Source organism: Amia ocellicauda, chromosome 10 (assembly GCF_036373705.1).
Source record: "Amia ocellicauda isolate fAmiCal2 chromosome 10, fAmiCal2.hap1, whole genome shotgun sequence".
Lineage (NCBI taxonomy): Eukaryota > Metazoa > Chordata > Actinopteri > Amiiformes > Amiidae > Amia > Amia ocellicauda.
This window is the reverse complement of record NC_089859.1, coordinates 39,753,723-39,770,755: the sequence shown is the minus strand read 5'-3', so window position 1 is coordinate 39,770,755 and position 17,033 is coordinate 39,753,723. Positions and strand designations below refer to the sequence as shown.

General features: G+C 34.3%; 1 protein-coding gene across 1 annotated transcript in view; it reads left to right on the top strand.

Moving 5' to 3' along the window:
- znf407 (zinc finger protein 407) overlaps positions 1-15,265 on the top strand; it is a 259,450-nt gene extending 244,185 nt beyond the window's left edge. Inside the window, exon 9 of the mRNA XM_066716068.1 lies at positions 13,115-15,265. Within this exon, the coding sequence (XP_066572165.1) occupies positions 13,115-14,412 (1,298 nt within the window). The 3' untranslated portion in view covers positions 14,413-15,265. The remainder of the gene's footprint in view (positions 1-13,114) is intronic.
- The last annotated feature ends 1,768 nt before the right edge of the window (positions 15,266-17,033 follow it).

Here is a 17,033-nt window from a genome sequence, read left to right as displayed (position 1 = left end):
ACAAACAAAAATATGTGACATAATTGAAAGATTGAAAAGGTTAAAATGGCAATGGGTTGGACACATTGCAAGAACAGATCAACGATGGACAAAGAAAGCTATCGAATGGATCCCAAGAGATGAAAAAGACCTACAAGATGACCACATCAAAGATGGGAAGATGAAATCATAAACCTTGCAGGCATGACATAGAAAAGGAGAGCTAAAGATCAAAACAACAGATCTTTGTGTCTCTGTATATTTATTTTAATAAAAGCCTTATACAATCAGTAATTTTATTTTATTTTAGAGATCAATTCTTTATGTTTAACTTGAAGTAATTAAAGTCTTTTTAGCCATTTGATTTGAAAGACTCTTTCAGCATGTCAGTTTGCACTGATAAGGTCAATACCCAGTGTTTTCTCAATCATAGCTTTTATGTCCTCGTCTCCCAAAGGCTGATTACTTCATTTAGTTATTCAAGCCTGGTAATTAGTGCAGTAATTGCCGTATGGCTTCACTAGAAGACTTGGAGAGTGGTGGGATGTCTCTCATTACTCCTGTTTGTGTCTTAGTGTGAAAGAGCCATGAGTAAAGGTGGCTGTTAAAAGCATCTTGAACACATTATCTAAGGGGCCTGAAGATTTTGTTTGGAATGGCGGCCATTGAGCCCCTTTGTCGTCACACACATTCAATCATGTGGTTTCTATAAGGCCGTTGAGGCATTACTTTGTGTCTACAATGGAGAGATTACAAAGTATAAAACAAATATATAATTATTTAAAAGCTGTTGATCTAACTCAGATTGCACCCATTTTGCATTTTGTTTTTTCAGAGAATAATTATGTATATTATCCATTATGAAATAGGTATATTTCTATTTCTTTATATTTGTGATGCTAGAACAACAGCAGAGCATGGACTAGTTTAGGTTAAGTACAGTAATTGTAGGTTCGAGCATGGTTTCTGGTCAAACATCTCCAAAATAATTATTTTAATATAAAATACTACTACTACTACAACTAATAATAATATTAATCTATGTTATAATTTTCCTTTTTTATCTTAACAGTTTAGCCAGCAAAGAAAGCATGCATGCCTTCTTATGAATACCATACATAATTAAATATTAATAAATGACAGCATATAGTATTTTAACGGACTGAGTTTTTATAACTACCTTTAGAATGTAAAATATATACTATTTGTTTGATGTTGCTAGAATATTACCTATTTATATTGCCACAAAGGCCAATAGTCAAATTACTTGTAATGTGGTTCAGTGTGTAAATCGTGTGTAAATGGCAACTCATATGGTAAAATGCATCAAAGATAACAAGAGGTAAAATAATTTGCACAGCCTGTATGGTATGGGCTGTACTTATATCTCTGTTTACTGAGGCCTCAGCAACATGGACTTGCAAAAGGTATAGCACTTAACCTTTGATCCTCTGTAAAGACAGGGAAGGATATTAGCTTTCAGCTGAACCTACTCATAACACAAGCACAGTCCTGGAATATAAAAGTCATTGGCGTTTAAAAATGCTGAATGTACAGTAAATACTTTATTACAGACATCTATTAACCTGTCCCACCTCCACAGTTTACATAGAGACTTCTAAATCTACCCTTCTTCCTGGCATCTCCTAAACAGCATAGTGATATTATTGTACTTTTTTCTTTTCCAGTAGAAAACCTAGTTATTATAATTGCTGTAGAAAGAAGACTATTATGGTCTGGTGTTCATTATATGGAGTGTGTCCTTGGGCCAGCATTTTTTTGTGTGGCAATTCAATTTTATTTAATTGGTCATTTTTGTCACAAAAATGGTGCCCTCGCAAAGATTTATTCCGTTTATGTGAGTAGTGGTGATCCGGGTAAAATTAAAATATATTTTGTCTTTGACATAAACAGCTCTCCATAGGTATTTGACCCCAGATTGTTACCCAGTTGTGGATCAGTGACCCACTCCAGGCAAATTTGAGATTGAACGCTAAAGGCGGCCCATGGGACTTACTTGAAGTGGCCTCAATACACATGCTACTGCTTTATCTACTTAGCAGTGTCACCTTCAAACCCTGTGGATAGTGACACCCTTTTCCTTCCTAAAAGTGATATTAAGGAGCAAGGATCTACAGACTCAGATCTACAGATTTAGCTTTTCCAATACCTAAATGTTGACAGTAAGACTGCTAGAGTGCACAGAGAATTGCCTGCCTGCCTCCTCCCAGTCTGATTTAGAGCATACATTTTCTCCCTGTAATAACAATAATTAATATTTAATGCACAGAAATATTATATCAAGTTTCCAGTGTGTTAAAAGCTAAATGTATCACATTTGCTGGAACAGACTTAAGACGCTTGAGAGAGATACAGAGGACAAGTACACACCACGTCTTCATCTATTCTGAATAACAGGAATAGTCTTTTCTATAGCTGTTCAGTTATTACTTTTCTTGTAACACCTAAGGTTTTTGTCTGTATACACTTTAGAAATATATAATACTCATATTCTAGTACTTAATGCTGTGTGTTAGTTATCCATTTATTGGTGCTTAGTAGTGGCTGAAAATCAAGAGTATGTCTGTTCATGAAACTCTGTCTTTTGTAATCTCACGTACAAGGTCAAAACATTGTTAAAGTGGATTTTTCCTCCCTGTTGGAATTCTTAAAGAAGGTAGTAGGAGGAACAGAACAATTTTTCTAGTGGAATTTGTCAAATTACCTATATTTCATTAATACATGTATAAGCAAGTAATTTGACCACTGGATGTCAATGGTAAATAAAATGTTAAAGCCAGTGTATAGGTTACAGTGGTGAAATTATGTAAAGAGTATCCACACAAAAATGTGGTTACACATATCTTGTTACTACTAGTTCAATTAAATACAACAGCTACACAGTCTGACTGGTAACATTGTAAATTCAGCAATTCCTCACTCTCATGTTCACACTGTGGGGAATATACAGAATGTTGGTTTAAACAGGTGTAACAGTGTGAAATTACAGGAATGAATAAATGCATCTCAAAATATCATAGCTTGTAGATGTGGTTTCATCAGCATCATCATCATTGTTGTTTATTATTATTATTATTATTATTATTATTATTATTATTTCTATTGACTGTCACCCTATTAGTCATGGATGTGCTATAATTGTTAGTTTAGATGTTTTTTGAAGTAATGCTAAAGTAAGAGCAATCTGCTAATATTTGCTGACAGGTGCCATCCCAGATGTTTTATCTCTGTTACACTGCTGTACAATTGAACTAAATCCACTTGGTCTCACTGTGGTTCGCTGAGCTGTTTCTGTGTCCAGCGGCAGTGTTTTTGATGCATATTATTTGAGCACATCAGGGTTAAGGGGCTAATTTCTTTAATTGATTGTAAGTGCAGTGTGACAGCTCTCTTGATGCAGCTTTACAAGAGTGATCCCAGCACTTAAAACATATTCACTGGGGATGCAATTGATCGAGCTAATCAATAATTGCATCTTTACAGTGAGCCGGGGTTTACACGCAGTCCTAATGAAAAGGGGCACTGTTTGCATGTTTCTTTCTGTTGTATTTTTATTGTCTTCTACTTGATGCACAACTTATGCAAAAAAAACAACAAAGGAAATTTAGAAAATAGATGTGTAGGTGTGTTCTATGGTGACAATGTATTAAGAAAACTCTCAAGTTCAAAAACTAATACAATAATAAATTAAATACATTTAAAAAAAGACATTAAATGTGCTGACCTGTTTGTACAAGCTAAACTATAGTAATATTTTTTGTAGAAGTGGTAGGAACAACAGCATTATCAATAGGAACCGTTTACAGCTCTTTCGACCCCTTTAGAACTCCCTTGAATTTCCAGTCTTATTATGTACAGTTGATAGTATAAGATAAAAATATTTGTTTTGCATAAGCTTCTGCTATGTGCAAACCGCTAATACCGTACTTTATGGTGAAGAATTCAAGTCCAATTCAAACTTGGTTAATCAGAAGATTAACTTTTTCTAGTTGCTGAAATGTCTTCAACCAATTATAACAAATGCTCTACACCAAAGAATGAATGGAAAGACCTGTAATAATATTGCAGGCTGCTTAAGACATGGATAAATAACCCAACCTTTGGTCTCATTATTTATTTTGTCAACACAAGTCTTCAATAAGATTACTGGCTTATTATGCACACTTTGCTTTAGATTAATCCTTATATAATGTGCATTAGTTTTTTATATATTTTTATTGTTATATCTATGAATTCAATGTATTATTATTTACCAATATTTTATTTTAAAACTGTAACAAGATGAATGCTTCACAACCAATAGAGCATTATAACTAAAAGCCAATATTTTGTCTAAAGCATACAGTTTAACAAAACCGTGTGGCACCATGGTTTTAATTAGCTATGTATTGTTCAGCTCAGCAACAAAGGGGGGGAAAACAACATATATTAAACTGCCTTTGTTTAATATCATCTTTGCTGCCTGGTCAGGGTGAAATCTGGTTATTAATTAATGTAAATGGTTTTCCATTTTTCAGCCTTTTTCTTCCTGACGCATTGTTCAACATGAAATTCCTAGACATTCAAGATATTACACGATATAAATTTCTACGCCTTGCAGAAATTTCTACTTGCTTTAATTGGTGGCACCTAAAAATATATAATTATGCACTGAAATAGGTACTTAATGGTATATATTGACAAATGTAACCATAATTTATTTATTTTTATATTTATTTAAAATATATCCCTATCCATTCTTCCAGCCAGACATGTATTTTGACCTTTTTATTCTTTGTTTTTTTCAAAAAGATGAGTAGTTCTGCCTACATATTACCTGGGCTTCATAGAATTTCCCATCTTCTCTCCTCTCAATCACTCAACCCATTGTCCTGCATCACTTAATAAGCATTACATTTTAATGAGCATCAGATTAAAAACAAGAATCAACAGTCCACACATAGGCAGTAGCTCCACAACTGCCATGTGCGTCCCCTTTGATATTTCGAAACGGTATCTTTAAACCCTGATAATGTAACCCTCCTAATGAATTCATTGTACTGGTGTCAATTTGTATTGTTTTCATGAACACGCAGGACTAATGTTATGCAAGCTTATGATGAACATACCTGGTTCTGCTGGGCTTGTTTTTTTAATGGTTGGTGAATTTGCATTCAAATTCATCAGAAGTAATTCTATTTGAAATCACACAGGGCTAAACAGTACTAGTAGTAAATCCACTTGAGCTGAAATGTCATCTTTTGCAGACCTGCAGTATAATTTAATAGCAATTAACAGTAAACAATTGTGCAGTTTGGTTAATAAATTACAGGGGGTATGTGAGAGTAATCTGCAATCTTTTTTTTTTTTTTTTTTTTTTTTTTCCCCGCGTTGTAAGAAACACTTGTTCTGCCATATTAATAATAAAACCAGCATCTCTATTGTATAAGAATGAACATTTTTGTGGGAAAATCTCTCATAAGGCTATGTTTACATGCAATGCCAATTGTATCACATAAAAGACTATGATAACTTTAAACTTTTGATGATATAATCAAGTTCAAGTGAAAACTGCAGGGCTTGCTCTGATTTTGTGTTACGAATGCAAAAAGCAATTTAAATATTTTAGTTTTTAGAACTGCCGTATACTTATCAGTTTGATCCTGCTGTACCCTATAGCTGAACGCTAATACTCCCATCAATTAGAATGAAGTCTTTGTCATTGCTTATTGCTAAAAACTGTTTGTCAACCACTAATGATACCCAGTATGGGGATGTCAGTCATTAGCAGTTTTGGCATATATTATTTAAAGGTAAAGCTCTTATTATATATGACATCTGACAGTAACTGCTTTAGCCTTGGTGTTCAACAATTAAATGACAGTGCCCACTATGTTGGACACAATTCCAATGTTTGGAAGTGTTTGGGATCCCATTCTTCTTGGAACCAAAACTTTCTTGCTATCAGATTTCTTCAGGTACAACTTCCTGCATTTCCTTTTATGTTCTTCTCCGTTAGTACAAGTTCTCAATCTCCAGAAGCTGCCACATATACCCAACCGTTAGTGTGTTTCACACTGGGCTGCGAGCAATCCTATTTAAATTTATCTGGAGGCTTTTTCAACACCATCATTCTCCCCTCTGAGACAAATAAAAAATACATTCAGACTCATCTGGACATGGCCTCTGGAGGTATTTTTTGGCACCAGCTAATCGTTTCCTTTCTGTGCTGATGAAGAGCTTCATTGTCATATTCAGACTAATGCATCTCTTCTCTTTCTTTAGATTTTTGCTGTTTGTGCTGACACATTAACACCATATTTCCTTCATATGCAATATATGAGATACTCTCTGTTTTTGGTTTTGAAAACACCTTTGAATATTTGTTTCAAAACTATTACAGGAAAATAAACAGTTTTAATGTTTTTTTCAATGCCCTGGAATATACACTAAATACATATTATCAGCTTTATTTTTCCACAAGAATCACATACAATGCAAGAGATTACAAGAATAAACAATGTAGCAGTGCTTGAGTAATTACATTATATATACACTGTATATATGAATATGTGTGTGTAATATATATATATATATATATATATATATATACACACACAGATAGGTAGATATACATATAAAAAAATCTTTATACCCTTTGGTATTTTACTTGGTTTTCTAATAATAAAAAATGCTATGCAACATTAACCTGATGTAAGAACAACACAAATAATACAACAGCTAATAATTTATATTCCATAAAGCACAGCGTGTTTTTTTTTTTAAGTGTGCAGAGTGCTGGGAGCATTTTACGATGCAGGCTTTGCCCAACAGAAAATATGCATGATACATTTTTTTTTTTCCCAGACCAGAAGTATTTAAAAACATGTTTATGATTTATTGTAATGACATACATTGTTTTTACATAATTTGAATTGGCAAGAAATAAAAGGCTACTTTACTTGTGTTTTGACATAGTTTAAAACCAACCAACAGTTTTCGAGTTAAAGACATTTAAATTAATTGCCCTTTTTCTGCATTTGTTTGACTTCCATAATCACATTAGCAAGTCTGAGTATTAAAGTTTTTAAATAATTAAGAATATTTTTTATCTTATGATCCACATGCTATCTATTGAAAAGTGTATACAAAATATGAACAAATTAAGATATTTGAAAATAATACCAAACCTAAATATGAGTGGGGGGAAAGAAAAAGGATCCTTAAGATAAATAAAGTCTAACATGTGAATACACAGGTGGATGTTCCAATCCAAGTTAATGTTTTAATATTTATATGCATTTAACAAAGCCAAATGACCACAAACTAGATCTTAAAAAATTACCTATTGACTGAATAAGCTCTTAAATAACATACAATTAAGAACTAAATAAATGTACCCTACAAACAATAAACAATAACTGTTGTCAGTCCCCATACCAAAAGGAACAGCGCTAGTTTGTCCTTGAAATCCCTGTTATTGTCATACTGCAGCCGTTACGTGTTGTTTTGTTAGCACTTGCCAGTCATGTTTTAGGAACTGGTGACCTTTGGAAGAGCCCTTAAACATTTTCAATTTATAAGCTAAACTATCTCAGCTGTCTTTAGGTCTCATCTTTGCAAGCATGTCAGTCTATGCCTTGGATGCCAAGAGGTGCTTTCTCCTCATAGAGGTTTATTCAACCACAGAGAGTTTCTGAGTGGGAGACAGTCATGATCAGTACAGAGCACATGATTCATTCCAATATTTATAGAAAATCGTATTGTGTTAAGGATACATAAGCAGCTGCTATCATTTGGCTGAGAGCAGATGTTCGACCACTGAAAGCTTAACTGATAATTAAAATACTAACAGTTAGTGTTTTAGCCCAGCTGCAAGTTCTGTTTACTGTGATTTTTTTGTGTGTGTGATGACATTGTACAACGTTTAAACTGTGTTTTGTCTTACACTGTAACAATAATATAAGCACCCATTAAATTAATTGAAATTAGACTTTTTTTTCTCCCCTATCATTCAAATCTTGATCTTGGTGATTCCAGCCACTATATAGAGTTCCTAGTTAGTTAAAATCATACTAATATGCAGTGTCTTCAGTTGAATCAAAGAGTGACATATTGTACCTATCGGTATTTATTTCAAATAAGGCAGACTACCACAAACACATTCCCCCAACAAAACTTACAATAATGTGAATTTATGTATAATACATGTTGCTAATTTAGTAATTCATTAACATTCAGTACGATTAATAGAATACAAAGTCACTTGAAACTGTATTTCCTGATCATGGGAAGTGAATCATTAGAATGTCCACAGTTTGTACTGTCAAGGCCCAGCTTTGCTAAACTTGTATCCACTTTTCATCTTCCAGATGGAATATCAAACTACAGATGTTGTACTCCTAGTTTTTAGTAAAATAAATATATAAAAGCCCATTCCTTGACATTTTCTTGGTGCCTAGTTAAGACAAATTATCAGTTTTTAAAAACACTTAAATATTAGTGACTAGACATCTCACTATGTTTGCCAGGCAGGTTAGGGTGAGTATGGAAGCAAGATATATAAAATAAGTTACTTGTCCACATATACAGTATGTTTAGGATGGGGAATTGTGACTAAAAAGTAGCTGCTGTATAAGACATTCCGATAATCATGATCTTAAATAATCAGAACAATACAGCCTTACTTATCTTTTACCCTGAATTCAGCATCATGTTTAACACATACGAAACACATAATTCTTATTCCTGGGTAGGGATTTTTGTTTCCCATGACAAATAAAGGCTGAGAGCCAAATTCATAGAAATGAAGATGTACTGAATTACTTGGCTTGTGTGAGTGATTTCAGTGATTTGTGAAAGACTAATCACTTTAACCTTATTTCAGACTTAAAAAAAAAAAAAAACATCGTGACATTTCTATTAAGAATTTATTCCCATAACGTAGTCATATAAGTCAAAAATTTTTGCACGCCTGCCGCAATTGTTTTTGCATTTAATAGTCAGGAGCGTGCATGAGTAGGATCATGCACCAAACTACCAACAGAGTGATGATTCAAAGCCTGAGATTAACACACAAGACAATTCTAAACACATTTAATGCTTATTCTTCAGACAAGTCTCTTCAGAAAAATCTTTATCTGCTACATGATGCATGAAAATATACTGTCTGTTTTAGAACTGTAAGCGACCCCTGACCTCTTTTGCACAGATGCAATGTAACCTTTCTAGCACCATCAGTTTTCATTCTCGAACAGATTCCATGAATTTTTATTACCCTTTTTTTTGGCCTTTTCGGGGGTCTGTGCTGAACAACAAATTGCTTGACACTGACAAGATGAAGTTGTTGAAGTCGTCTTAGATAAGTTTTACAGTGCAAGTACTGCTAAACAGCTTGAAGCCTACAGCTTCATACACGAGTAATCGGAAAAGCCAAGTATTGGATAAATACATCATTTTATGGAACATTGATTGTTCTATAAACCCGGTGGAGTATTATGCGCTGTGATCAAACCTTTTAGACTGTGGAGAGGCCAGAAAATGCTGTGTTCAGGACCATACTAAAAGTGCCGTTTGGCTGGTTTATGGATGTCATTATGGATGAAACTTCTCTCTTTGCCAGTTTATAGTAAATTTTTAAAGGCAGTGAATTACCGTTTTTCTGCTGAGATGTGTTTAAGAGAGTGGGGTGTAGAGGTCTGTGTCTGTCACTGATTTATGTGGGAGTCATAACAAACAAAAATTAAAGGAAACTCAGCTGATAGTGCTATAACATCTAAAGAGAAGTCATGTTAATATTACTTTACCATTATAACTTTTATCCTTGTTTGGTTCTATTGTTATTATGATTGTTGCTGTTAATAATAATTAGAAAAAAAAGAAGCTGTAATAACGTGCTCCATGATGAAGGAATAGACATTATGTTCTGCCCAAATTCATTAGGAACTTTGTGCTCTAATATTATTCTGTAATAGTATTATTACAACTATATTTGCTGAGCTTGTACAATAAGGGACAACTAGCAAAACAGAAAGTAAACAAAACAAAAAATGAAAAAAGAAACATGAAAAAAAAATAATCATGACATTTTGAACAAAAAGAGTTTATAAGATTGATTTCACGTGTACTAATTTTGAGACAATTCTGTATTCACTGCCTTTCATTTGCTTCCCATTTAATAGTAACATATATTTGTCTATTGTTATATAAATATAAGTTTATACCCAGCATGTATACTCTAATATAGTGTACTTGTTTGTTTGATGATGATGTATTCTGAATTAACTCTGAACTAAATGAAAATTACCATTGTAGAATATTTATCCAGCAATACCAGGATAATACTACAATATTTAAGACTATTAAATTGAGATTTCTAATTGCAATTCAGTGCTGTACACTTGACACAAGGAGTGGGAACTGGGGAGGTCCTAGAAGGCATATTATAAAAAAATATGTATTCAGCATCCTTAGCTAACACTGAAATGCACCAGGGCATAATCATTTTAATGCAATCTTAAGTCAATGCCATTCTCTGTGGAGTTTGATTAAGACATATAACTTGAAAGTGTTATCAGATTTATGTTATGCCATTGTGGGTGCCACTTACATCTACCCAACACCTCTGAAACATTTGATCTGAAGTTGTGCATTGCAATCAATTAACACCTGTTAATCCCTGTGACTTGGTTCTTTAAATCCCGCCCCCCCCCCATTTGTTTCAAATATTGCCAGTTTCAAAAATTACTTTTTTGCCAAAGTTTTAAGTGTTACTGTTATCTGTGATAATTTGTGCTTTTTAAAATAAATCCCCCCTTTCAATTTCAAATATCATTCAGGTAATTGATTTGCTCATGTACTATTATATCATTTTTTCACAAACTTTCTGCATTTTTAGATTGCTTGATTGCTGTTCTAGTTTGAGTTCCCTAAATCCAAACTAAATTCTCCAATATCAAAGGATTTAAATCTGAAATCCTACACTAGCGCTTTGTGACCAACAATCCTGTCTCAAACGCCGTTATTTTGTAACCCTACGTTTCTTTTCTTTTTTCAGTTTCTTTTTTTCATTTATGTATTTAGCTGTTTATTTTATTCTTTATTTATTTAAATATAATTAGTCTCCAAGGAAAAGCAAATCCAGACATTATTGGGTTAAAGCTGTATAAAGCAGCAACAGATAAACATCAGAAACAAACACAAAAATCAACTGTATGCCAAGGTCATAATTACAATGCCTATAGATTGCTTTTAACACACTTCAGAAACTGGAATCTTTTGTTGTTGTTTTCCTGTTTTAAATCCAGTATAAGAATGTTTTTACTGATATTAAAGTGAAAAACTGTAGCGCAATCAGTATCTCTGTGCTGAACATCAGAGCTATGTAACCTTTGAGTAAAAAATTATAACATGATTGTCATATCTGTCTTAAAAGTAGGACACACTTCACTTACAGTTAAAAACATTCAAACAGATATTAAAAGACCACATTATACCAAAGGAAGAAGACACACAAACTGTGCATTTGCTTTTATTATTTTTATTTGCCTTACTTAACACATCTGCCTTTAAATATGTTTCATGCAAAATGCATACTCCTAGTCTGAGACTCTGAATAATCTGACTTTTTTGGGTCGTTGGTCAAATACTATAAAACAAATGTCTTAAAGTGATTGTGATTCTTTTAGGGATCTAGATGCTTTCAAATATATTATAGTATCTATAAATCTGTGGTTTTCTACACAATTAAATGTAAATGACATTTAAATCCTATAGGATTTATTCACTTTGAACATCAGTGCAACAGGCTTGTGGTATCCTATCCACTAATAGGGTTAAACATTTGAGGATGTAAGTCAGCTGTGGCTATCTCCACTGCAAATATGAAAAAAAATATTTCTAGTAAATCACCAATTCACATTAGTTCTAATGACTCTTGAACTTCTGCATATTTCAACATTAATTCATTAAGACAGGAATGGAGGAATCGTCAGTGGGTGAATCTTTACAATCTGATTGAGGCTGTTACATTTTATAGGAGCCATTTTTCAAAGCTGCTCTGACAGCACTTGAAGTTATTAAATTGCTGAATAAAAAAAAAATCAAAGAATGAAAGAAAAAGAAAGGAAGGAAGAAAAGATGGACTCGCAGTCACATTTAATGACACGTGATGGTAAAGGCTGAGGCCAGGCCCAGTGCTAAGGTTAAGATGTTGGTGTAGTTAAAGTTCATCACACCCCTGCATGACAACAGTATTTACACATGCAGTTTACTTCAATGGCCAAGGAAGTGACTTAACCTGCCTCTGGATTCAAATGGATTAAGTCAGCAGTTTGGCTGGCATAATTATCAGGCCTACAAGGGATTCACTTGATATCTCCGCACCCCAGGGGACATTAAATCTCTGCACTGTAAGCTAGCAGAGTTTAGAACCGTAAGCAAGCACATAATGGAAGTATTTTACTTCACAGAAAATGCAAACATTTACTTGCACTCTCACTATTCCTTTATGAAGAGTCTCTTCACTTGTTCCTTGCAACCAAAGATAGAAAAACATAATAATCTGGCACTGCAACCAGTTTGTGATACCAAGTTGGTACTGTGAATTTGTAGGTTGTCATAGTTTATTCCGTTTGGCAGTTGAATGATGTTTGTAACAGTAAATATTAATGCTTTTTTCACAGGAAGTGGGATTTCAATAAAGTTTTGATATGCACTGGATTGCAGTGCTATCAGAACATAATGGTACAATAAGTGTTCTTGTTCAGAATAAATACAATTATCAAGTTTGCCAACTACATTTTGCATGAGCAATAATAATTGTATTCAATCTGCATATTTTACTATTATTTACATTTTTTTTGTCCAAACCAACTTAACAAATAACTGTTAAAGACTATATTATTCAAGGCCTATACAGATGTTATGTATTTGTTTAATGAATTATTAAAGCTGTAAATGTGTAATTCAGCACAGATTATTTAAATGTATTATCTTATTTGTGCATATTATTTTGCGTACACAGGTAGTTCATAAGATAAAGTGAAATGAAAAACACATATATGCTTACCATTATTTATTGAAACACCTTTTTATGCAAAATGTGTATTATTCATGGGTATATTTTGTATTTCAGGAATTGTCTCCAAATCCTTTGAATGTCGTCTAAAAGGCCAGGGAGCTTCCTTTGTGGAGACAGATTCTGCGTTCATTGCAGATGAGTCTTCCCCAGTAAAAGAAAGAGTGCCGAGAGGCTCCAGGAGACAGCTCACATCCCAGCCTGAGTCCGTCCAGCAGGTTATCATCATCCAGGGCTTCCCTGAGGACTACGGGGGCGAGTATGCCATCGACGCCGCCATGGAGGAGTCTGCTGCTGCCACCCTTCAGACTCTGGCCATGGGAGGCCAGGTCACTGAAGTGGTGCACATCACAGAAGATGGGCAGGTCATTTCCACAAGCGGGAGCAGGGCTCACATGAGCCGCATGCTTCCTGGGGAAATAGAGCTCCCGGCGGGAACAACTCAGGTAGTGGTAGTAGAATCTCCCATGGAAGGGACCTCCTGTGAAGAGATGATGACAGGACAGGAGACCACAGTTCACACCACTGAATCCTCTTCAGCTCTGGATGCCCTTCTGTGTGCCGTCACAGAACTGGGCACCATGAAAGAACAACAAGAGCAGCGGGACTTGACCAAGACCCTGGAAGTGGGAGCTTCAATTGAGGATTACGATAGTGAGGTTGTAACCACCGAAGTGTCCAGTGAACCTACTGCTGAGGAAATGCAGGTTTTCCATGAGGTGCAGGAAGCAACTGAGCCCATGGAGGTCGTCCACCAGGTTGTGCAGTCATCAGTGGCCTCGTCCCAGAGTGCGCAGTTCAAAGATGTCGTCCAAGAGGTCTTGCAGTTCGCCATGTGTGACATGGCAACTGCTGGCCACCTCATGAAGGAGGGCCTGACGCGTGTCATCGTCAATGATGAAGGTAGAGTCCACATGGTGTCAGGAGGAGGATCCCAGATCATCATGCAAGAGGAAGGTCATATGATCAGCATGCCCAACCAGCACATGGACCTGGTGGGTTCTGATGGGGAGATCTCCCAAATCATTGTCACAGAGGGCATAGCACGAGCCATGGTCCAAAACTCTGGCCAGAGCTTCTCAGGAGAAAACACACATTACATTGTCACTGAACTTGATGACTCCACTCTCCAAGTGGAAGGGGCAGTCTATTCCCAAAATGCACCAGTGAAAAGCCCCTGTCAAGAAGCCACTGTATACCAAGGGGAAGAAGGTACTATGATGGACACTGAGGAAATGGATTCCAGTGCCATAGCTTCCACAGTGGTTGATGAACAACTGGAAGGAATTGTAGTGTACTCAGAACACCCTTCTCAAGAGCACATCATTGAAGCCTGTGAGACCACTGAAACCTAACTGTAACTCTTTCAAAAGGCTATTCAATATGTACACAAATGCGCTATTGGCCATATGGAAAAGCTGAGTTATCTTTTTTCTTTTTCTTTTTTCTTTGATTTTTTAGTATTATTTGATGTTGGCAGTAACCTTTGATAATATGCCTAAACATCCTGTTTTAACTACTTATATGATCAGTCCTCAGGATACCTTTAGTTTACTGCGGTTGTACAGGAGTTTGAATTAAATGGCATGGGAATATGAGTTGTAAGAGGTTAAATACAGGAACTAAGGAATTAACCAAATATTTTAAACAAACATCAGGACAGAGCCTAATCCATGTTAATAACAATATGGGATATTTAGTAATATGTGCTAGTAGTTCTAGTTCCACTCCATAAATACATTGTATTTTTCTTTCTTATTAAGATTTGTTTTAGGAAGTTTCTGATTTTTTTAAATGCATTTAGATTCTTAAAATTGAAAGTGGCTGGCAATATGTTTTGTTTTTCTTTGCAAATATGTACATGCTCTTATTTAAGGGAAATATTGTTTAGTTTCTTTAAAAGCCACATTCACATTTTAGCTTGAGCTTTGTAGTTCTCATGGCAAACAGGTTTTTTTGCATGTTTGTTCATTTGTTTTGCCTGTGGGATATAAAGAAGAAGCACCAGCTGACTGTCTGCTTAGTGTATTAGTTCATACAAAATGAAATACAAGGAAATGGAAACAAAAAAGGTTTCTCTGACTCTGCAGTGATGTCTACCAAATTTCCCATGTTAGTTGTTAGTAAGAGATGTCCAGTTTGAGAAGATGTAATTGCAATTGCATTGTTCAATGATCATTAATAAAGGACTGTTCTTGCATACTTCAATTTTCTTGTTTTGTTTTTCTGTGATTTCTAATCAAAACTATATGAATCATTTTTTTTTATATTGGAAGTCTAAATTGTTTTTTAGTATAACCTTTCTTGTGAAATATATATATTTGCTTTCTGAAATTCTGTTGGACAATTAATGTACATATATATGGGTAAGCTTGTTCCCTTTCTACCTTCAAGGGCTGAAATTATCTTTATAAAACACTTGCAAACGTCAATTAATTAGTGATTTATTTATTTTTCTTGTAAGGTTGACAATCTATCTTTACAAAAGCTTTGATTGAATTTATTTACTCAAATCATAATATAAAATTGTTTTCCTGATACAATGATACATTACAGCAAAAGGGAAACAATCATTAAATCTGACACAAGCATTTTTCAATTATGTTTAATTTGTAGATGTCTGCGCCAATGCTCTTTGCTTGCAGATGGTAAGGAGTGAATTGTAAATGTTAAAACATTTTAAAGTGTTGGATAGTTACCTGTTTAAATTACCAACATAAGAGAATCACATTAGAAAGCCCATATTTGCTCTATAATCAGCAATATCTTCTGAATAAAAATAAAAATATGTAAAGGAGAAAGCCTGTATATAGATTGTTTCATATCAAATACAATTCTGCATGTGTATTCTAAGATCTATCTTTAAGCATTCTTCAAGTGCAAGAATGCCTAAAATCCTAGATTAGAATATAATTCAACTAATAAACTCATTATGATTAATTCTGTAGGAACTGTTTCATATTATTTTGTATTTTACCAGTAGTACAATCTATCCTGTGCCTTATAAAGTACGGAAAAAGGGCACATTGTTCATGTCAGCTAATTGTATTAATAAATAAAATCAAACATTCCACCTCCCCCCCCCAGATTATATTTAAATACTTGTAATAATTGGATATAGATATAATTTTACCCTCAAGCAGAATGGAGACACTTGGGAATAGAGTTGTGCCTTATTTTAAAGAAGTGAACCCGTTGCGTGAGGATGCTTACTTCAGCTATAGTTAAACTTTGAATGGTAGCTTGTTTTTTTTCTTTGTTTTATAATTCCCAAACATTGTTGACTCAATCTTAACCTTGGACAACTGTGGAGTACATACGTCTTCTGAGTCATGAATCAGACGAGATTGCGGTTTTATTGTGTAACACCACTTCTCAAAGGAGACTTCTATGGAATTAATTTAAGGAAATAAACAATATATTACATTTATATAGTTATATAATTGATTCTGATTAGCCTGTAAATCATTGTTGTACTTTTTATTTAATAAAAACCTTCACCTTATTTTTGTAGTGCATTAGTAGTACGTGCATGGTACACATATTGCAGTAATACATGTATAATAATTATGTTATTAACAATGCATTATTCATTTACTAGGGGCATACTTGTGAAAAAGAATACATGGTTAGTATTGGCCTGTTTCTATCAGGATATTGACATGTTTTATGTTGCAAAGAATGCAACCATGCAGCTCATCCATCCACATATAATGTATTATCAAATAGTTATATCTTACTCTAAAAGAATAAAAACTCAAACTTTATACAATAGCATTTAAGATAGTCACACTGGTGATGGATTGAAATGCACTGCAGTGAAGACATTCAAAGGAACATCAGCTCTGAATTTTTAAAGCTAGTCTTAAATGGACCTTGTCATGTGTAAGGTTCTGGCGGGTCAGAACTGAAATACATCACCATTTTTTGTTTGCAGCAGAATACACAAGAGCGATGAGTGAATCAGATGTGAACA